The sequence below is a fragment of the Zingiber officinale genome, chromosome 5B (genome assembly GCF_018446385.1).
Source record: "Zingiber officinale cultivar Zhangliang chromosome 5B, Zo_v1.1, whole genome shotgun sequence".
NCBI lineage: Eukaryota > Viridiplantae > Streptophyta > Magnoliopsida > Zingiberales > Zingiberaceae > Zingiber > Zingiber officinale.
In genome coordinates, this window is record NC_055995.1 from 96,195,762 (window position 1) to 96,219,711 (window position 23,950).

The window sequence follows — 23,950 nt, forward strand, 5'->3', positions numbered from 1 at the left end:
CAAAGTCTAAATTCATATAATTTTAAAAATCCTTTAATATTTTTTTTTCTTCTAAAATGCTCTATTTTGATATTTAAAGTTTGAGCCTGATCCTGATCACGCTATGGGATCGGACGGTCCAGATGCGGCCGCCACCAAGCCACTCCATGACAACCAAAACCCTAGAATCTCCTCTATATAAACCTGCGCGATGCCGATTGCCGGAAGCACCTCCATCGGCGAAGTCGACGTTCACTGTTCTTCTCTTCCGTGGTCTAGATCTGCGAATCTCCTTCCTTTCGGAGGTATTTTTCATCGGGTTCTTCAATTCTCCGTAAGATATGTTTTGTATATTGTTGAGGAGGACGATGACGACTCAATATCAAGGTCTCGTTCGTCGTAATGGCGGTGCTTGTCTCCGACTTGACGACCATCCTGATATATCACCACCCATATTCTGAGTCCGCCGTCTCTGTGATCTTCTTCCAATTGTTCGCAATGTTAGTTTTTTTGTTATTTCGGTTTCAACTCTTTTTGGCCGATGATTAATCGATTTTAATGACAAGCATATGTCTGAAGCTTTTCTCCTGTTGAGGACATCTAATCTTCTCTATGAGGCCAATGTTTTTATACTTCTTTTGGTTTAAAATTTTGATTTGAGATTGTGGAGTCCCTGATGAAGATTGTGGATATTAATCTGTTTGCTGAGATTTTGTGATTACGCAAACACTACTGCCTTCCTTCTGAGACTTCTAATCCTTTTAATTATACTGATTTTCTTTCGGATTTACAGAGGTCTGATGATCGCATAGTTTAAATGATCTAAACCATTTTGGGGGTGATGATTATTGAAACGTCTTTTGCTCCTATCTGATCTCCATGTCTTTCCAACTATACTCGAACTACTTCGATTTTGAGTTGGAATGAATTTTATTTTGATCTGCCTTGGACAAAGGCCAATCTTAAGCTCAAGAGCAACGGCGAGGATATAACTGCAACTGATCAGGTCCGATCGAGGGAGGCTCCGCGGTGCTAGTGATTGCTCGCCGGCGATGACGGACTGTAAGGAGACGGATTCAACTTGGAGATTTAGTTCTTTGCAAAATTATTTGCAAACTGGATGCAACTTCCAATGTAGATTTAACTCACCTTGTCAACTCTATGCTGTGACTGAAATTAGATACAAATCACAATGTCAATACACTAGTTCATATACATTTGTGGTAAAAACAAGAAGAGCTATGCAAGGAAAAATCTTAATGAAATGCCCAAGTTCATCATTTCATTTTTTGAGGCCCATCATTTTATGTATCTATATATATTTTTAAGTATTTCATTGAGATTCTTTCTTAACATATCATTTTAACATATCATTTTTTAAAAAAGAATGTCCCATTTCACTTTCAATTTTTAAAGCAGGTACAACATAAAAAAAAACATAATATTAATCAGTGATTAATATTGATTAAAAATAAAATGCCAATATAATAATAAGTCATAATTATTATAATATAATATTATTAATATTGATTAAAAGTAAATTATAACAAATATAATTCATAATTATTAAGAGTATTTTTTTAAAAATAAAATATATTTTTGATGATTCTAATAAAAAAGAGTTGTTTTTTAATTTTTAACCCCCAAAATACTTCTCATTCTGCAAGACAAAATAAAAGCCTAACATGAACAGGATTTGTACAGCATGCATCTTCTTACCAACTTAAAAAAAAAACATAAAGCATAAACAATTTCATTGGCTAGTTCTCTTTATATCTAAGCGACAATTTGAATATTTTTCATAAAATTTAAGAGGAATTGATTGGGAGGGAAATTCATCTTTCTTAAAGCCTCAGTAAAATCTTATTGAGTGTGAATCTGAACATCCGGAAATCCATTCAGACATCCCATTTCACTTTTTACCAATCAAAGATGCCTGGAAGGATTTCCGGATGTTCAAATTCACACTCCACCATCTACGAGTGTGTAGGCTAAAATTTTTCTTGATTAAGATTAGACCAGTTAATTTGATTTGGATCGGGTTGACCCGTCCCATCATCAAATAGCTTAAGCAGAATCAATCTAAATGAGCCAGTTAGCTCGAGTTGGTCTGTGAATTGGAAAGAAATGTTTATAAAACTAAATGAAAAACTCGATAAACTGACCCATTTAATCTACATCTCAAATTTAAAAATTATTATTTTTTCTATATTTTTAATTTTTTATTATTTTCTTGGTTGGGGCACATCAGAAGCTGGATTTTTGCTCTAATTAAGAAACCAAAACAAAATCATACTTTTTATACGTTGAATGCAATTGGAAGACCCTTGTGATTTCAACAAGAATTAAATTGAAACTGACATCTACAACCATCTTCAACACTCGATACTATGCAGTTGTATCCTTCTTAGTAGTCATCTTCCTCATCGAAAACCAGCTTGAGGTTCCTCTTATGCCCAGCCTTTTGGGATGCAGGAAAAGTGTGCATTTCCTCTTCAGAGTCGTCATAGTTCGGCTCGATTTCTCTCTCCCAAACCTCATCGCTCAGGTTATTCTTCATCACCACATCATCATCATCATCATCAAGAGCAGATGGAATGGTGCCAGTGTCCATTTCATCCTCAAGGTTTTGGTCTATGCTAACTGGATCTTCTAGAGCTTCCTCCAACTGCCTTGGAACTCTGTTTCTGAAAATAATAAGCATTGATTAACTGCAATTATCTTAAACAAATTGTTCTAATTAGTTAAACATATTCATGTAGCTGGCTTGAGTCTTAGCATCAACATTCATTTATTGAAGTAATAAATTCAGATCAATTACTAAGCATTCCTCTTTTGGAAACGATAAACATGTATCAATGATTGGCTAAACGATGCCGATGTTAAGAAAAAGACACCAAAGGTACTTACTTCAGTAAAGAAGCCAGAGTCTCCTCATCAGAATCCTGACCATCTGGTGTTACCTTGTGAAGCAGAGAGCCACTTTCATGTGTAGTCTCCTCATTTGTAGACAACTTGCTCTTCTTGGTTAGGCTCCTGAAAGGACAGAATATCAATTGTCGTAATGGACCTACAGATGTTTTAAGATATTGAGTGTATCCAATATGTAATCTAACAAACACTGAATACTAGCCTAGTAGGACCTTGATAACCTATTGCAACTGTATAATTTATCGAGTAAGATCATACTTGAATGCTATCATCAACTGAGGTTTTGAGGAAGTGACAAAGCCAGAAAATTACATGAAGATATAGACTTTGCTTAATAGTATGGACGCAATGATGTTCATATTGATAGTCACACACAAGGCCACAGATAATAATAGATTCGGTCCAGTGTCAACCCTTCTACATGAAGGGACAAAAACATCCAGTATTTCTAAAAAATACAGAAATGAAAGCACCAAATGGGACAAAAAGTACCTTTGTTTTATAGAAAGCAAGGTTTCTTTTTCTTCATCAGAACCATTGTCTTCATCTCTTGCTTGGTTTATAGTTTCTGATGAGCCTATCTTTTTAGGAGCAACAAGGCCAAGCTGCTTGAGTTTACGTGTAATTTGAATAGCTGAATAGGTCTTATCAGCATCTAAAGCCTCAGCTATCATATGACTGCATTTCTTATGATGCTTAAACCTGCATACAACAAGCAAACATCATGGAAGAATACAATTGAAGATTTCAAGGTAAATTATTAGATTATCATGTTTACTAACTCAAACAGAGACTAGTTCAGAAGTAGAGAACGTTAGATTTAAAAACTAGTAAATACTACGGAGAATTGGATGAAGTGACCGTGGTATCAACCTCTCAAAGAGGATTTTGATCTTGAGCTCCTGGTCTTTGCTAAATGTTTGTACTCTTTTTCTTTTGCGTCTGGAATACAAGAAAAATGAATTCAGTGAATGCATTATTAAGTTAAAAAACTCTGTTGTGATAAGCTTAAAAAATCAGCAGAACATGCAATTTATTGAAGTTACTAGATTCAAAAACAAGTATAACATATGAAAATCATCATCATAGTTAAAATACCAGAATTGGCTATACTTATAAGATTAATGGCGTACTGATATCAACTCAGTGACAGACAGTGTATCAGGTGTCCAACATGGGTACAAGGGTATATGAGGATGAGTACCAAGGTTCTCTGAGGTACAATGAAAAATCCATGCAACTATGCAGCTATTATTCACAACAGGTTAAGGCAGGTTTAAAGCATGGACAACTCTAACAATTAGCTGAGAATTGTATTTCTTTGGCATCCAACCATAGTTCCACAAATATGCCTCATCACAAGGATTATTGATAATCAAAAAGCATATTGCAATGGAAAGACAATGCCACACAATGTAAAATGAACACTCGACTACAAAGCATAAATAACTTACAAAGCTGCTCCCTGATAAGATTTTTTCTCCTTAGCTTCTTCAGTAGGATCCTCTCCAGCTGTAATAAATGCATTAACACCTGACAACTTTTTCTTTTTCAATGTGTGTAGACCAAGCTGTTTAAGTTTACGGTTGACTTGAACAGGGGTTATATTCCCTTCAGGGTTTAGAGCTTCTGCTATGAGATGACTGCATCTTTTATCTCCCTTGTACCTGAATATCAAAATATATCAAATCAAGCCTGATATTTTAGAACAGAAAAAACACAACATACAACTTACTTGTCATATAAATTTCTAATAGTGTTCTCTTGTTCTTGGTCAATAAAACCTTTGTACGGTTTGGGGACCTTTATGTTCTTCGATCTAGATATTGAGAATTTACAATAATAAATTAAAATATTAAATGGTAAACTGTTTGGAGCAAAAATTAGGTGATTTTTCAGTGGTTACTGACCTTCTATCCATTTCTAAATTATCATTTGAGATAGATCTCATGCTTGCCTCACCCACATTTTTCTTAGTTTGGTCAAAACTATTTTCATACAATTCATCAGATGAATCATCATCCCTGCATAGTGAGTCTCATAAAATGTCAACAAGAGAGATTCATTATGAATGATATATTATAGAAAAGTACTCTTTTGCTCAATAAAATTAATATACATGGGCCAAAATAAATAATTTCATATAAATACCTCAGATTATTGAAGTCAGATGGCAAGATGAATTCATCATCACCAAGAGAGTCTGCTATGCTTTTGGGCCTTGTGCCAGTTCTCAAAAAAGTACCATCATGAGGTTTGTTTGCATCTTTCTGGAGATCTGAAACACTAGCTAAAAGAGCATCTGCAGTAATACAATGGCATTCTCTACGTGTCTTCCAGAAGAGTATTTCAACAAAAAGCAATGGTCGCTCTTTCATTAACTTAAGCATTTTTCTTATAAATTTTGTAATAAAATTTACAATATTGCTGTGTTTCTTGGATTTTGATGATTCTTGGTCAGCTAATATATCATAGAACACCCTCAAGATTGATAACTGTGGAATAAAACAGATTACTCACATCAAACAACCAAGTCAATAACGTAAGGGTAATACATGGGTTAACTCAGAAAATACCTGGTAGAGCATCGGGGAAATGTCTAAATCATCACATATTCGCCGTAGCATGCATATGATGTAGTGATTTGTACCAGCAGAGTTGCTTTTATAGTACTTCAGCAACCAACATAAATTGCTAACAACACAGTTGTTCACAAAAGTAGCAACTAATTTGGTTATATTAAAGTCAACTTCATTGGTGTCAGGCAACTGATCATCACTAGAAGAATCTACTGGCTCATGGGCAAGCTCAATGACATCGGCATTTTCAATCTCACCAACTAAAGGAACCATGCCATCTCCAATGCTTCTCTTGTTTATGGCAACATCTGCAGCTTGATCAGAGGGTGGCATAACTTCTTGGTCAATGTCTTGATCAATATCACTGAACTTGGTTGATTGCTTGTTTATTAAGGAATTAGGTTCTACAAGTGTTTCAGAACTATGTCCTCCAGTTTCATCAGCTTGATCAACATCAGTTTTCACATTCATGTGCTCACTAATGCTAGCAGGCTCATTATTTCCGCCTTTTGGTTTCTCCTTCCTTCTGCCTTTCCTTGATTTTCTAGCAACCTAAAGTTTAGATAGGAACAAAAAGAATATAGAAAGTCATTTACCGGTGCAAGGTTATGAATCTTAGGTTACTTATAGAGGAAATGTGAATTATATTTTAGAGTTAGAAAAGTTGAATCTATTAGAAGGCGTAAAGGGTAGAGTAAGATCTAAGAAAATATCCATCAATCTAATAATAAATAAATAAATTTGAATACTAATTGCTGGTCTTGTCTTGCATAAAACTCAATAAAAAGAAAAGATTCATGCAGTCACACTAAATAGTTGGGACATAGATGACTATGTGGCAATCCTACTCATCTTGTGATCTTAAACTATATATGCAATTTTAAATTCAGGGTTTAGATTATAAGTGGAACATGCAAGACCATATTGTGCACCAAGAATAGTTGAAATGACTACAAGCAAAATCAGAATCTCTGGAGCTTTAGCTATTGTTAGACCATACCCTCAGTGCACCACGGTCTTGCAGTTTTTCCATAAGTCGGAACATTACATGTATCACTTCCAACAGATCTGCAAGATCACTGAAAGAGAAACAGTGTGTATCAATAATAGTAATATAGCATGATAAATCAATAAAGCTTAGGAAAAAATATAAGCAATAAACAAAGTTTTAGTACACAGAAAGTCATTTAAACAAAATATAAAACATTTGTGCTAATGGGACTTTAGTTAGATATCATTCCTAGATACAAGTTCTTTTACTATTCAGACTTAATTGGGTCTCTTTGATTCCCAGAGGATTTGTATTTGGAAATTATTAGGTTTAGATTTTGTTTTATTCGCACTTGAATGTGTAATGAAAGAGATATGAGGGATAAAATAGACCATGCAAAAGAATCATTGGATGATTATGCGACCAAATATACAAGCTCCTCAAGAACAATGAAAATTCATCTAAGTATAGCTCCACCAACCCAGATACTTAAAGGAGTTCTCATATCAATCACTTCCATTCCTCTCAACAATCCATCTGTTGTACTCAAAGCTAGATCTCTAACTTGATTATTTCTTAATAATGATTTACTTGAAGTCACCTTAATTTGTTTGACCCTTAACCATTATTGGTATCAAATTAAACATTGATTCAGATGAACTAAATCTTCTAATTTGGTAATTGGACCCAAGAAACAACTTGTGTTTTACATTTGAATCTATAATAAAATTAATATGTTTGTCTTCATTCAAAAAATGTGTGGAATTCTTATATTCTTTTCGCTGTAAAATATTTTCACTCTCAAAAACTCACTTTCATAAAAAGTAGTGTTGCAACAATAATGACAACTAGTAGAATGGAGAGACAAAATTAGAATTCATAGTTATGCAGCAGTGCTAACAGTACAAAATGGTTACAATTCTTAGGGATAAATAGACTAAGGTGTGCCTTATGCACCAACCAAAACTAGACTCAGTTCCTAAATAACTGGAAACGAGTACCATGTTTGAAGAATTAATCATGCAAATGAATATGGATAATAAAGTAGCAAATGCTTCAGGAGAAACTAAACATAAAATTACTGACAGTTAATTATTGTAGATAACACTTTGCATTCCAAAATATAACAATTCTAGTAAAGCATTTAATTTTCAATAATTAATCTAAGTTCTCAAATACATCTTGAATACAATGCTTAAAAAGAGGCATATAAGGAACCAAAATTGCCAGAATCATATAGCACTATTATTTCTATGACATGAACCTTTTGGGTTGCTTATGTGAGTTGAAGGATTTGAACATGTTCAACAGAAAATGAGTCAGCCCTTCATCCGTCTGATCATAAAACACCTTATATAACAGAACACGAGTGACTTGTGTTTCTTTTGAACCTTCAAACGATACTTTTAGCACCAAATCTAGCATGCGAATCTGCATATCAAGAAAACAATTTAAACAGAAAATTGCAAAATAAAAACGTGAATTAAAACAAACTGAAATTTTGGTTCCATCTGGTTTCTTAAGGCCTATACATTTGGTAAAATATGTTAAGCTTTAGGAAAACTAAAACTAATTATAATTTTTAAGTTGATTTAACAAATAAATGATTGAACTAACTGTAAGACATTCTTTGATATTTGTGCTATTGTCTGTTCACTAAAAAAAGATAGATCCGCTACCTTAACGACCCCCCTAGTGCCGGCCCCATAGATATGGAAGGAGGTAAATATAGATATACAGGCGTTAAGTGCATGATGAGATAAACCCATCGTCAATTTATTTCCTATTCACTAAAGGAATTATGAAATGTATTTGAAAACTCTAGGGGTGAATTGATATTTTGTAAAATATGGGAGGTGAAGTAATATTTTTACACACTTTGGGGGTACAGTGAAATTTATTTGACAATTTTCCAGATTTTCTTCATTTTAATAATTCCCAACAGATATATACAAATTTGCTGTAGCATTGGTCAATTAGCATGATTTTTTTTTTCTTTTTGAAAATAAACCTATCGAGCAATATTGAGATGAAATATAGAAAATCATAGATTGCTTAAATGTTAAAGCCTGATAGCCTATCCTAAATAAATAGAACGCATGGCTTGTTGGCTTTATTACAAACTTAGATACATATGCCAATTGTCATAATGGTGAAAAATACAATCTCCATGGCTTGTTGCACTTAGAGTGAATATTTTGAGACAAGAGATATTTAAATGCAAAGCAGATACTAGCAAAACATTGTGATAAATAACCCTACTGTAGAATGAGAAATACAACATGCTGATATAAATTTATTTACTGAAACTGACCATACTCTTAAACAGGGAGCCAATAGTTGACAAGGATTTGTAATCATTGGTTTGCTTTAAGCCATCAAAAGTCTCAAGCCATTTGGATATGACAAAATTGAGCATAGCTTCATTCATTGTTGCTGCAACTGGTTCGCAAACCTCCCCATGGAATGTTGCTTTATCACCACACAAATTGTCACATGAAAGATCAGAATGGGGTTCCTCCATATTAGATTCCTGAAGAAAAGACATCACTTCATTTTTACAAACAAACATAAGACCTGAGCACCTACTACATGATTGATTTATATCACTCAAGTAAACATGATGCCTTAAGGAGATATAGAAACATGTAGTAACTAGTTGGTAAAAAAAAAGCTAGCAAGCTAGGCAATTGAAGGTGGTAGGGGCTGTCACAGCTGTGAAATTGAAGCAAGGAGTTCAAATTTTAAAAAATAATAGAATAGATGGTTTCTCTTCATTTATGTAAATAGAACCATGTTACAATGATGATTGACATACTACTTAAGAGTAACAATCATTTATTATCAAACATGAGAAAGAATAAACTGTATGAGATCTGTTAAACCTTTTGCCATGTGAACTTCTGTAGTGGATTATACTGTGAAACAATAACTGAAATGTTGATTTGAAGAAAATGTAATTTTCAGAAAATTCTGAGAAATTCTTCCACAACTTATGATTCATGTTTGTCCCCAACTATATGGTTAGCTACATGAATCTCATCTCTATATTGCTAGTTGTTGAAAGCCCATTACATCACTCACACTTGGCAAGTGACAACCTAGCCATATGAAAATATGATTTAAAATTCATATTCATATCAATTTTAGCACTAGTTACCCAAGCTCAACCGTTTTCATCACACCTTGGGACTGAACATTAATAGGCATTTGGTTCACGAAATTGATTGACAAGGAATAAGTAACTATTCTTAGGGAATGAAATCGACAAGAAGAGATTAGGCATACTTATTCCTTAGTTTGGTTCATGGAATAAAATATAGATACTTCATTTGAATTTCGATATTTGATTTGTAGGAATGTTCCTAGCTTGTCCAACCCACTTGAATTGTCCAATTAGCCGTCTAATCGTAAGACCAAGAATTATCTGCAAGAGAGGATCTTTGCTTTAGGAATAGGAAGTTCACAAGTCTCTGATTATTGTTGTATCTTCTCGATTATATATTTGATCAAAATTTGACTATTTGGTTTTGTGAAGGGGAGCCTTGGCGCAACGGTAAAGTTGTTGCTTTGTGACCTAAAGGTCATGGGTTCGAATCCTGAAAACAACCTCTTGCAAAAAGCAAGGTAAGACTGCGTACAAAGGATTCTTTCCAGAACCCCGCATAGTGGGAGCTTCGTGCGCCGAGCTGCCCTTTGCTTTTGTCCTATACTTTTATTATTATAAGTCTAAATCTCGAGCAAAATTGACTAAGTTCAAATTTGTCCCCAAAATATATAATGCATCAACAAATATACACTGCATTGTATAAAATGTTTTGATAATAAGGACTTTCTTCTGAATTTTTCTCACCTTTGATATTAGGATCTTTTGGTGCTGAAATGCCAAAACAAATTTAGTGACTCGAAAAAACATCATAATCTCAGCTTTTTGAATAGACAGTGACTCCTTTGTAATATCGGCATAAATGGATTGCATCAAAACTGGGGGATAGAACATTATATGGCAAAAAAAAAAAAAGGTAAACAAAAAGCTCGAGAGTTAGTATCAAGAAAATGCAAGAAAATAAATATATTTACGATGAGATTTACCATTATAGCCTCCTGACAAAAACTGGCTCAAGAATTCATTTAGTAGTTCCAGAATATTTTTCTTTCCAGGATGCAAATTGTCATGGTCCCAAGCAATCCTCTTCAATGGACCCCGTTGAACATTGTGAATTTTTATCACGCCATTTCCTGAGACAGAGGTTGGGTGCCGTTTGAGTACAGTTTTAGAGCCATCCTATCATCAAAATATCACTCATATATTAAGCAGCCATCAATTATTCCTGTAATAATTTCCTCACAGCATTTGCATAAGGTTAGAGAGCATACCACACCAAGCAGAGTAAATGTTCCACTGAACTGTGAATGGCGTTCAACGTTCCTTAGATGGATGGTTCTTCTCTTCTCCTTTTCTTCTTCCATAATATATCTGAGAGAATCTATAGTAGTTGAAATATCCTCATTTACCTGCATATATGATTTTAAAGTGATGTTACATGTTTAACAAAAATATGTAGAAGATTCTTTGTTTATATTTGAGACTTCAACCTGTAAAACTGAGTCAGTTTATCCCTTTTACTACTTATGGGAAACCTTTTAATTAATTAAAGCCAAGAATTTGACCCATTAAAGTATATGACTTCCAAATCAAACCCATCTTTTTTCTTGTGTGTGTGTGTCCTGGTTACTAACAAAATAATATTAACAGAAAAAGAAAATGACAGAAGAAGAAAAGACTTAGCAACCCTTTAGGCAGGCTAAGCAAGTTTATTTATGAAAAATCAAACTTGATGGAACTTAATATGCAGTTCAACAATGATTGACAAGCTTCTTCAACCAACAAGAGGACCCAGATGAAGAAAAGAAAACATTACTAAAAGAAACATATTATGTATGTATAAAAGTAGGCAAAGGACAAAATAAACCTTATCGGCCTGTTTAGAAACTCTAGCTATGAGCTCTGGGTCCTGTCCCAGAAAAATGCAGTTGAAAATTTCCAACAAAAGAAGATTGTCTTGCTGAAAATAACCAGAAGAGTCATCAACATGCTGAGTTAGTACTATAATCAAGTCCATAACATTCTCTTCGAACATGAGCTCCAACAATCTATCAGCCAGACAGAAACACTGAGTAGCTAATCCAGCCGACTTTTGTTGCTGTGTGATATCATGGATGGCAAGGATATTTCGGAACAATGTAAGCACCAGCTGAACCAACTTCCAGTCATCTTCAGCAAATGTGTTGCTGGATGAAATGTTAAACATGAAAGCTCAATCAGTAATTTTGGCATTGTACAGGGAAATGGTACAGGAAGAAGACCAAAACATGAAACAAAATACTGTATAAATTGATTTATGTTAATGTTTGTCAAAAGACAATCTAACCTAATGATGCTTATTATAATTCTTGACAAAAAAAAGTTTGCAAGTATCAACTAGAAAATTTGCTAGCAATTTTCAATTCATTGTTCACCATAATGAGTTTAAACAGGCCCCATCAAGGTAATCATGGAAATATTCTTCGTGAAAAAGAATCAACCTGAGCCAAATCTTTCAAGTGAGCTGAAAACATGCCAAGCTAAAATCCACCAGATTTTTAAGAAGAAATAAACTAAACCCAATCAAGTCTGAGTCTAGCATCCCCTTTTTAGGTTCTTCGTACTTGATTGAGTTGGTCAAGTTCATGGTTTTCTGGGGGGAAAAATGATATTTTTTTTATATTTGAGTCAAGAATCAAGCCCAATGAGAGTGCTTAAGTTGAATTAGGTTGAATTAGCTCTATTTTTTATTTTAAAACTTGTAGTATTATTAAAATCCTACCATGAGATGTCAAACTATTATAGTGATCACTTCCAAACTAGATTCTTCTTGATATGTGAAACTTTTCTCTAATTATCATGATAGGGCAGCCATATCATAATATATAAGATGAAAGAGACTTCCCCTTGGAGCCAGCAGTATATACCATAACTGGGCATGACCCAAAACATATAAGAAACAAAATTTGTAAGTGATACAACACAATCCGAATATATAAATGGAAGACACAATTTTACCTATTTACAAAGCAATCTAATTTAAAAAAATTCTAAAAGCCTTTTATGTTACATAATTTAATTCTTTAGAGAACTTAATTAAACTTACATTTTACCAAAAATGAAATTATATTAATTCATGGTTACTTCATATAATTTTATATTGGCCTGAATGACATGACCCATTTATGAATCATCATTGAAATCTTTGAGAAAAAGAGAAGGGAAGTTTTAGTTGGCAAAAAGATAATTCTCTTGTTCGTGGATGAAAAAAAAACAAAGAAAAACTCAGTGTACAAAGTTTCTGCCAATACAAGATTCCAGTGAAGGGTCGAACCATGTTGAGTCTATTATATGTGGCCTTACTTGCATTGCAAGAAACTATTTCCATGACTCAAACCTATGACCACAAAGTCACATGACAACAATTTTAACATTGCTAGGGGATGCAAATGATTTGAAAATTAAACCCAAGGTTGACCTAGATGTTAGAAACTCCATTATGTAGTAGAAATTAATTAACTTATGTACTCCATTGTGTTAGAAACTCCATAGATGAGTAGTAGTGCATTAGACCGATTCTGCCTATTGAATAGTCAAATCCATTGTTCAGCTAATAAAATTACACTGATTAGCTAGAAGCTCTAACAGCTCACCAAATTGAATCAACCAATCCAATGTGATTTTTAAAACATTAAGCCTTGATCTAGCAAAGCTTAGACAACATGCATGATTATGATATTCAAGTTCTTGCATAATGGTCAGTTCATTGCCATTAAGCCATGATATTCAAGTTTTAAAACATCTTTGGCACCATGAATATTTGAGGGCAAAATGGTGAGTGTATCTCCTCTCCTGTCTCTTCACTTCTTCGTTCCTCCAATTAAATATAAATTAAGTTTCACAAGTAAAGCACACTACTTAAAGAACCTCAAACAAAGGAAGATTGAGCTAAACATACCAAAAGTTCTGAAACAAGTCTCACAAGACAAAAAAGAGTACATAAGAAACGACACGGCACAAATTGCTGCCCCTACTCCCCATATTCCAAATATATCGTTTTCAGGAAAAACCAATGACTACGCTAATTTATCTATCCATCGTAGTAATGTTGGAAATAAATTGACAATATAGTGATAACCTTTTAATGTATGGTAAATTCTTGGACTTCTAAACTTGTTTATTACTATTAACTTAATAAAATGAGTATGAATTTCTAACAATATACTAATTGATCCAATGTATTATTTGCTAATATGATCCCGTAAAAAGGGTACAAGTTGATAGGATTGCTACTTTGTTATACTATTTTAAGGAAAGATGAGATTTTGAGTTAATGGATTGTAGGACATCGATCAAGCTTCCAAACTGAGACTTGTTAAGGCAAATGATGAAGAGGTACTTAAACCTATTATTCTTGTCATTCTAAACAAGACTAGGAGAAAACTCTCTAATTATATATGACTATGTACAAGTAATCATGACCTAGAGGATGAAAGAGAGATACACTTCTCTTTACTTATCTTTTTTTTTCTCTTTTTTGCATTGAGCATGGTACCTTCCTACAATTTAGCAAAAATCCTTCTGATGCTAATATTCTGTGTCTTTTGCTACAAAAACCCTAGAAAAATTTAGCATTTTATTTTTGAATTTATGTAGTTGCCTAGACAATTTTCTTCGTGTTTATTTTGCCCACATGAGGCATATTAACATGATTGAGGTGGATGATGGGATCATGACCCATGATCTATTACCTCTCCTCCCCATTACCCCCAATTTATGCATGAGCATATAAAGGGTCTTGGGGGTATAAAAGCGAGGTGAGAGTGTGGAAAGATTATGGAAGAGAGGTTGATGCTGATTGCAAGGTTACTGATCGCTTGCAGAGAAGTAGATCGTTTGCAATCAAAGATCACCAGGTTGAGAGTTGAGACATTGTGAAGCAGTGATAATAGTTCGATAGTTGTGACCATTATCCCGACTACGAGTTGTTCATAGTTTCTAGAGTTTACAGCAACGTCGATTGAGGTATATCGAGAACTCAACTCATTTCGTACATGTAATCTATTATATGCTTCTATTATGTCAGAACAAAATTCCAACATTGGTTTCAGAGTCAAGTTCAATGGAAGCTCCCTAAGCGGGAGACCATTGGAGCCGATGGTGTCATGGTCAATCTGCCGATAAGGAATGATTCTTTATCTTTGAGATCGGCAATGTCCTCCTCGGCTAAGAGTTTTGCAATAGACAACCGCATCGCACGTTGACACCAAGTCACAGGCCAACGAATAATGTTTGTCATAGCAGAAGCACGAATCGCAAGCGTCGATGACCTCGTGATGCTGGTGATCGGTGTTCGTGGTAGGCGAACACCGACGATCACGTAGGGAGTCCGATGCTCGGCGATTGTGTCGAGATACTGACAAAAGACGTCCATTGCCGGTGATCGTGATTGTCACGAATGATTCGTTGTGGAGAAGAAGATGATAAAAAGTTTGTTTTTTCTTTAAAAAAAAACTAGCATGGTTCATTAAACTAGACCGATCAGTTTGAGTTGAACTGGGCCAAGTAACTTAACCAGACCAGCCGATTTGACTTAAAGGTGACTAATGGTGGGGTTTTGTATAGTGAATCTAAGTCCAAATGGTGAGATGCAATTCTAGATTGTGATGTATGGTGTTTATTGACTCATATGCTCATTTTGGAGTCTGTACTTGAGTCATTTGGATCTTAATGATTCTTAAGATACACAAAATTGTGTAATTAAACATTAATTGTCACTAATATCTCTCTTTTCTGTGTGACAAAGATATAGCTATAACAAAATCTATCATAATAGATCTCATCAAGGGAGACAAGCTGAATGGTGACAACTACAATATTTGGCACCAGAAGATTCAATTTATCTTAAAAGGAACAAGAACTCGAGGAGGTTCTTATGCACAAGATGGTGGACCCCGAGAGGGTACCACGTCACAAGCGAGACGAGATCAAGAGGTATACCACACTTGGAAAAAGAAAGATAGCCAAGCTAAGGTGATTCTACTTAGCAGCATGCACAATGAACTGATCCTAATATATGAGCAGTATCCTACTGCTAAGTCGGTATGGTATACTCTCAACGAGCATCATGGCATCTCATAAGCCCCTAAGATAGAAATGCTGACATATAAGTTCATTATATACAAGAAGAGGCATGATCATACTATGAATCAACATTTAATGCATATGTCAAGTATGATTGCTTCTCTGAAAATATAAGGGAGCCCATGTCTAATGAACTTCAGATACTGGATGTGATCCAATCATTGTTGGACTCTTGGGATATTATTAAGAACTATCTCTCACACACTAAGAGTATCAGTACTTTCATGAATATGAGTACGTCAGGAAGTGACTAGGTCTTCTTCAGGTCATGCTTACATTACAAAGTCAAGTAAGGGCTCCTGAGGTATAAAGCGCAAGTGGCACAAGCATGAAAAGAAGACCAAAGTCTATAGCAAGAGGAAGTCATTTGTGAAAACCGACGAGAAAAGACAAAAATGCAAGAAGGAACTCAATAAGAGTAATGTACAATGCTATGTATGTGCTAAGCTTGGGCATTTTGCATTCAAGTGTAACGAGCGAAAGGTATATCTTTCTTCTTCACATGGTATGAGTTATGTGTCATCTAGCGTGATGTTTGCTAACTCTTCTCCTTTGTGGATTGTAGACTCAGGAGCCACAGACCATGTGGCTCGTGACAGGAGCACATTTGTGGAGTTCCGCCATTTGAGTCCTCATATTAAGAGATTATATGTGGGGAACAGAGCATATGTGATAGTGAGAAGGATTGGGACATGCAAGTTATTGCTACAAAGCAACCAAGTTCTATATTTTCATGATGTCTTATATACTCTAGAAATTAAGCGAAATCTGGTATCAGTCCAATGTCTAGATCAGTTACGATACTGTGTGATATTAGGAAACTCTTTAGTTTGCTCCGTTTTAGTCCATGAGGGACTCTATGTACTAAATTTGATTTCATCTGCTTATCCTTATTCTCCTATTTTCTATGCATCTGATAATGTAGTAGATGATGTAATTGTATGGCATAGCAGACTTGGCCACATAGGACAAGAGAGGATGAGTAGATTAGCAACAAGTGGCATGTTAGGCAGTTGCCCTTGTGTGAGTTCTGCCTAGCAGACAAAGCAACAAAAAAGCCTTTTGGAAAAATAATGAGAGCTAGAACTCCTTTGCAGTTGGCCCATTCCGACATTTGCGGACCCATGAATGTGGGAGTCCGAAACGAAGCAATGTATTTTATTACATTTATTGATGATTACACACGTTTCAGCTACGTCTACCTAATCTCACACAAGTCTGAGGGGGTTTATAAGTGAGATTGAAAATCAACTAAACTTGAGGGTGAAAACTCTCCGAACCGATCAAGGGCATGAATATCTATCTAAACAATTTAAAGAATTATGTTTTAAGAGAGACATTATAAGACAGTTGACTATTTATGCTACTCCACAGCAAAATGAAATCACTAAAAAAAGGAATAGGATTTTGTTGGAGATGATGAGGTCTATAATGGCGCATGCTAATTTACCCATCTTCCATTAGGGGGATGCATTATTAACTGCAGCCTACGTCCTCAACCATGTTCTAACGAAGTCTGATATAAACTTTAGACAGGAAGATAGCCTAACCTTAGCAAATTAAAACTATGGGGTTGCGCCGCGTATGTTTATGATTTCTCACACAAATACGACGAGTTAGGCCCACAAGGAAAGAAGTGTATCTTCATTAGATACTCTGACCACTCTAAGGGACATGTGTTCTTAGGAGAACATATAGATGAGACTGTCATTGAGATTGTATCTCGTGAAGCCAAGTTTCTCGAGAATGATTTCCCTAAAATAGGTGAAATCGATCGAGACTCCACATTCTATAAGATGGATGAGCCTGGTGGCTAAGCCGAACCCAACAACGGGATATATCCTATTAAGGATTTTGGTCCTAGTGGGAGTGGTCTATTTGAAGGTGTAGAGACTCTCCCTCCTCATAGGAGTTATCGAGACAAGGTACTTCATCGACATTTCCCGATTGAGGATGAGATTCTGATTGTAACTCTAGAAAACAACAAAGAACCAAAGACATTCAGAGAGGCTCTCAAGGGTTCAACAAAAGACCAATGGTTAAAGGTCATGTAGGAAGAAATGGAATCAATGGAAGTCAATAAAGTCTGGGGCCTAGTTGACTCACCTAAGGATAGAAAGACCACTGGGAACAAGTGGGTTCTCAAAATCAAAAGGAAGGCTGATGGATTGATCGAGAAGTATAAAGTCTGTTTGGTAACCAAGGGTTACACACAAACAAAGGACATTGACTACGAGAAGACCTTCTCCCCGATAGTCATGTTTACATCGATTCATTTACTTTTAGCGATTGTTTCTTATTTGGATATGGAATTATACCAAATGAAGGTTAAAACTGCTTTTCTTAACGAGAATCTGGATGAAGAGATCTACATGGAACAATCCCCTAGGTTTATTCTAGTAGGTCAAGAAAAAAAAGGTCTGTCGACTTTGAAAGTCAATATATGACCTAAAATAATCATCCAGGCACTAGATTTCACGAGGAGGTGCTATCTTACGATTTTAAGATGGTCGAGGAGGATCATTATGTTTATCTAATATGGTATGATAACTCTTTTGTGATTCCATCGTTGTATGTGGATGACATACTGTTAGGTGGGAACAACATTGAATATTTAATAACCATTAAAATATGATTGTCAGCCAACTTCGATATGAAAGACATGGGTGAAGCTGAGTTTATCCTCGAAGTACAAAACAGGAGGGATCGCTCGAGAAAAATGTTGGCTCTTTCACAAGAGACTTACATTAAGAAAATTCTCGAGTGATTTAGGATAAGTGAATGTAATCTTATAGATACTCCAATTGCTAAAGAAGAAGGTCTACACATGGAAATGTGTCCTAAAACTCAAGAAGAAGTAAGGGAAATGAGTAAAGTACCTTACTCAAGTGCAATTGGAAGTCTTATGTATGCAATGATGTGTACTCGACCGAACATGTGTTATGCAGTAAGTCTGGTAAGCAGATATCAGACTAATCCTGGAAGGGGGCACTGGAGAAGGGGGCACTGGAGAGCAGTGAAAAGGATTTTCTAATATCTTAAAGGAACAGTAAGCCAACCTCACTTAGTGGGATAAGACTTTTGTTATTTAAAGGAACTACAAACTTATCCTTATGTTACGGAGGAGGCAATTTGCGCCTTGTCGGTTACTCGAACGTTGATTGGGGAGGTGATCTGGACAAGCGTAAATCAACATCAAGTTTTAGCTTCTTGCTTAATAACAAGGACATCTTATGGAGAAGTAAAAAACAAACTTGTGTTGCTCTATCTAGAATAAAAGTTGAGTTCATGGTTTGCTCCGTAGCAATTTAAGAAAGTGTTCGGCTTTGAAGACCATTAGATGACTTAATGATTTATTGTGATAATTAGACCGCTATCGCTTACACTCGAGACTCTAAGTTTCATAGTATAACTAAACCCATAAATACCAGATATCATTTTGTAAGAGACATTATCGAGAAGGGTGAAGTGATTGTCAAGTACATTTTGACACACAGTATGATTATTGACCCCTTCACCAAACCCATCTCTCAAGATGCCTTTATAGGGCATAAAGAGACATTAGGTTTGAGTATCTTATGAAATTTCTCAGTTTATACTTTACTGACGACATTGATGCTTATTAATTAACCATATATATGATACTCGTGCATTATTCAGTCACATTTACATCTTATTTATATGCACTTGCTTTGATTATCATATGTATGTTTTGTGAAATAGATATGTCAGGCAAACAGGATCGACTCTCTCACATGAGTGACCACCTCCGAGAATAGATATGAGACAGTTTTTAGTTGTAAGAGGTTATGAGAGTAGCTTTGCTAGAACTTAAGTCGCCCTGATACGTGTTCAGGATGAAATCACATGTGACATTGCTAACATGGATATACCCACATCCATGTTGTCTATAAGAAGCCAGTTTATGAGATCTTAGATATCACTTGTCATTTGTGATATTATCTTTAAGGTACTCTCTCTAAGATCTTGGGATAGAGTCTTATGTGTAGACTGAGTCTCATACCTACAGAATGTTAGAAAAATCTAACATATGACCTTTGAGAGATGAGGGAATAACACTGTGACACATGTTTCATACCATGTGTGATAAAACGACTAAGGATAGTAGGAGCTATATTACTTGAGACTTGATATCCCCTACTGTGTTTAAGGTGGAATTTTATGTGCCCTTATTACTTTTGGTTGTTTCTTAAGGTCCCAATTCAATGTTTGCTACTTTAAAATGTTTACCGATGACTCGGAAGATAAATTAAGATTCGAGGGATAGGTCTAAGAAAGTAGCTGGGTTGAGACTGATGGATTCAAGTTTGGGGTAAAGGAAAACCAAATGACATTGCATCATTATCTTATAATCATCGACTGGTCTTTTATGATCATCTATGTAGGAATAAACATAATAGTGATACAAAGTCGAGCGAAATCTGGGGATTGTTTTCACTAAGAAAAGTAGCTCAATAGATATAATTAGTCTTGGATCTAGGGACAGCGAGCTTTTATATTTTTTGGTATTAACAATGACCGCTCAAGCATCTTAACAAGTGCCTAACAAAGTTTTTGTTTGCAAGTGACCTCGTTAGTCGCACGACGTCCAACCCTATATGAAAGCCTAGTGGGACCTCGTTAGTCACATGAATTGTGATTAATGTTGACAGTGAAATGCCCTCGTGTACAAGTAGGAGATGCTGATTTTGCCCACATGGAGCATATTAACATGATTGAGGTGGATCATGGGTGGATCATGGGATCATAGGATCATGACCCATGATCTATTACCTCCACTCACCAGTATCCCCAATATATGCATGAGCATATAAAGGGTATTGGGGATATAAAAGCAAGGTGAGAATGCTGAAAGATTGTAGAAGAGAGGTTACTGTTGATCGCGAGACTACTGATCGCTTGCGGAGAAGTAGATCGTTCACAGTCGAAGATCACCGGGTTGAGGGTTGAGACGTTGTGAAGCAATGGTAATAGTTTGATACTTGTGACTATTATCCCGACTATAAGTTATTCATAGTTTCCGGAGTTTACATCAACGTCGATTGAGGTATATCGAGAACTCAACTCATTTCGTACATGTAATCTATTATATGCTTCTATTATGTCAGAACAAAATTCCAACACTTCAAATAATAGCCATCTCCAATGAAAATAAAGGGGGAGAAAACAAGCAACGAAATATAACATTCAGCGTTAGAGTTATTAAGAATGTTAAGATGGAGCTGTTAACTCACTGCTCTAGGTGGTCCAATGGATCTTCAAGAAGAGACACGATGACTGCAATGGAGATAGAACGTGTCAATGAAGCTTTCAGATCCCACAGATACTCTATCTGCTGCGCAACATTATCTGAAGAATGGTCTACTGGCATTGTCATAAATACCAAAATCTTGACTGCGCAGCAAAAAGTCACAGTCAGGCCATAAACTGAACAAAGATTAAACTTAAACAGCGCCAAAAAGAAAAAAAAAATGGCTTGAAACTTGGAGATACAGAAAGTTACCAGCACTGATTAACAAATTCCGATCGCTCTGGTAATGTTCAATTAGAGGGACCAGATCACGAGACACTATATTCCACTTGCATATCTGTTTGAATACGTCTCGCCGCTGCGGATTATCACGCCTCAAGAATCGCTGTAAATCCTTCAAACTATCTGCCGAAAGCGCCCATCTTGTCAACTAGAAGGAAATACCTAACCGAGTAACAAAGGACCTCGAGTGAGAAATCCTACCTAAACAGTATTCGCCTTTTGTGTAACCGACTAGGGCGCCATTCTCGTTCTCCTCGGGGCACCCGATCCCAGCGCAGATGATGGAGAGCCCTTCCGTGTCCATCTCGAGCTCTTCTTGGCGGAATCCGGGCTCGTTAGCAGCGCCCCGAACTGGGGATCGATTTGGAATCGAAGATCAAACTTCGGAGTAGGAGAAGAGGAAAGACGAGGCGAGTAGAGAAAATAGAGTTATAAAGAGATGACATGGAGGAAGGAAGAGTCGAGAAAGCGGCGGCGGGGTGAAGAGGCGAAATTTTCCCGCCATAGAACGTTTCGCGCGCGTAATAAATGGAAACCGAGTTATGTTACGACGCAAGTCACGATGCAAGATGGGCCCAACAATAAACCTTGGGTCGCGAATCAAGTCGCGGACTGCAAACTGCAGCAGTGAGTCAGTCGTGAGTTAAGTGGTTCCTAAAAGTTGCAAAATACCTACCTGCAGAAGAAAAATCCATGCGGACTTGTAAGACAGTAGGACAACAGACCTTTGGGCCGTTTACATCGACAGAAAAAGGAGAGAACCAATTTTTCCAACCTATTTCTTTATATTTTTTTGAGTAATGATACGCTGCGGGAATTAAAATCACGAAATGCTGCGGGAACGAGTCAGCCATTCCAACGTGGCTTAAAAAAAAGGCACGAACCCTTCTCATTCTTTCCACCTCATCTTGAATTTACTCTTTACTTTTGACTAAAACCCTAAACGAGATCCACTTCCCTCTCATTTCTCCTCCACGAAGCTGCGCCGCCCTCTCCTCCTTTCTGTCCTCTGTGCCGCCCTCTCCTCCGACACAGAAGATTCTACGCCGCCCTCTCCTCCGACACAGAAGATTCTACGCCGCCCTCTCCTCCGACACAGAAGCTTCTGCGCCGCCCTCTCCTCCACGAAGCTGTGCCGCCCTCTCCTCCTTTCTGTCCTCTGCGCCGCCCTCTCCTCCGACACAGAAGGTTCTGCACCGCCCTCTTCTCCGACACAGAAGCTTCTGCGCCGCCCTCTCCTCCTTTCTGTCCTCTGCGCCGCCCTCTCCTCCGACAGAGAAGCTTCTGCGCCGCCATCGAAGCTGTGCACAAAGCAAAGATCTACCACCATCGAAGCTCCTCCATCGCCGAGCGAACCCTAAAGGTGCACCCCCAGAGAAGTCGCGAAGCTCCTCCACGGCCTTGGAAATAAACCTCCTCCACCAGCGAACTGACGGGTTTGTTTTTTAGCACTTGATGAATCTTCCCCTTATTATTGAACATTAAAATCTTCTCATGACTATTCTTCTTGAACAAATGTAATTATAATTATGTTTGCCATATTATAATTCTTGTAGCATCTCATTGATGAAACCCGAGACATGTCCTATTATTAACCAATTTTGTTTGGTTCCCAGTAGTGAAATCAATTAGGATATTGAAAGTCATGTTTAGGATATTTTAAATTTGCAATAATTTATACTCTATATATCTCTTATACTATGTGTGGCCTCCTAAGTATTACTCTAACATAAATTACCTAAATTGTAGTTGTTGAGTAAGGATATGAAAGAGAAAGCAGATGATTTTTGTTCTTTTGATATGAAAAAAAATTGCAGGACAAAGGAACACATATTCATGGCAGCCGGTTCTTCATCATCAAATTCTTTTACTCGAAGACGCATGAATGATGAACAAGGTGAAACACCTCATATATTATGCTATTGTGGATTAAGATCTACTCTCTGGACTTCATGGAAGGAAACCAACCCAGGGAGGCGATTTTTTTCATGCCCAAAATTTAGAGTAAGTTTTGTTTATATAAAATGGTTTCAAAACCAACCATTTTTATATGCTTTTTTACTTATTGGATTTTGATTAAGTTTGTTCGATATTCAGGAAAGGGGATGTGGCTTCTTCCTATGGCATGATCCAGAATTGTCAGAGAGAACTAAGGGAATTATTAATGATCTGAAGAGGGATAACAAAAAATTACAGATGGAGATTAGTGAATTGAAGAAATCTAATATGTACACCGAAAGTGCAGTTGATTGCAATGTTCTCCTGGAGCCTGTGAACAACTCTATCACAATGAAGTTGAGTGATGAAATATGTTCATTTAATAGAATGTTTAGAGTTACTATCGTTGTAGTTGTATTTACTTGGATTGTGATAATTTGGAGGTGGTTGGTGTAATTTGCTATAAGCAAATAACTGTTGAAGTAATGAAATGTACTTTGCTATGAAGTTCGTATTCATTTTGAATGAAATGTTTTCTTTTCATTTTCATTGCAACTAGTTTAAAATTCTCTCTCTATTTGTTGTACTTGTAAATGTGTAACATTTGAGTATTAGTGTATGAAAACTAAAGTTACTTGCCTGCTTATCCATTAAAGAAAGCACTAAATTCTTTTGAGGAAGAGATTAGAACTATTGAATCTGGATTCTTGAAGTCCTGGTTCGTAGTGGTCATTTAATCCTTTTTTCCA

The 23,950-nt window shown here is 36.1% G+C and overlaps 1 protein-coding gene and 3 non-coding genes across 4 annotated transcripts; 3 read left to right on the forward strand and 1 right to left on the reverse strand.

Moving 5' to 3' along the window:
- The first annotated feature begins 342 nt into the window (after positions 1 to 342).
- LOC121988225 lies at positions 343 to 444 on the forward strand. The gene has a single exon (XR_006113960.1). It is a non-coding gene; the product is annotated as a small nucleolar RNA Z43 (small nucleolar RNA).
- Positions 445 to 647: 203 nt separating this feature from the next.
- LOC121988236 lies at positions 648 to 730 on the forward strand. The gene has a single exon (XR_006113971.1). It is a non-coding gene; the product is annotated as a small nucleolar RNA U83 (small nucleolar RNA).
- A 37-nt stretch (positions 731 to 767) lies between these two features.
- Positions 768 to 861, forward strand: LOC121988223. Its single transcript, XR_006113958.1, has one exon. It is a non-coding gene; the product is annotated as a small nucleolar RNA snR60/Z15/Z230/Z193/J17 (small nucleolar RNA).
- A 1,389-nt stretch (positions 862 to 2,250) lies between these two features.
- On the reverse strand, positions 2,251 to 21,704 carry LOC121985088 (protein timeless homolog). Its single transcript, XM_042538361.1, has 19 exons — positions 21,465 to 21,704; positions 21,234 to 21,386; positions 20,965 to 21,124; positions 11,454 to 11,772; positions 10,858 to 10,995; positions 10,573 to 10,765; positions 10,334 to 10,464; positions 8,795 to 9,013; positions 7,745 to 7,911; positions 6,490 to 6,568; positions 5,487 to 6,041; positions 5,062 to 5,405; positions 4,821 to 4,934; positions 4,646 to 4,729; positions 4,365 to 4,577; positions 3,784 to 3,852; positions 3,403 to 3,612; positions 2,890 to 3,015; positions 2,251 to 2,666 (listed from the first exon to the last, which is right to left on the reverse strand). The coding sequence occupies exons 1-19, from the start codon at positions 21,565 to 21,567 to the stop codon at positions 2,387 to 2,389; spliced, it is 3,657 nt and encodes a 1,218-aa protein (XP_042394295.1). The 5' UTR covers positions 21,568 to 21,704; the 3' UTR covers positions 2,251 to 2,386.
- Positions 21,705 to 23,950: the final 2,246 nt, after the last annotated feature.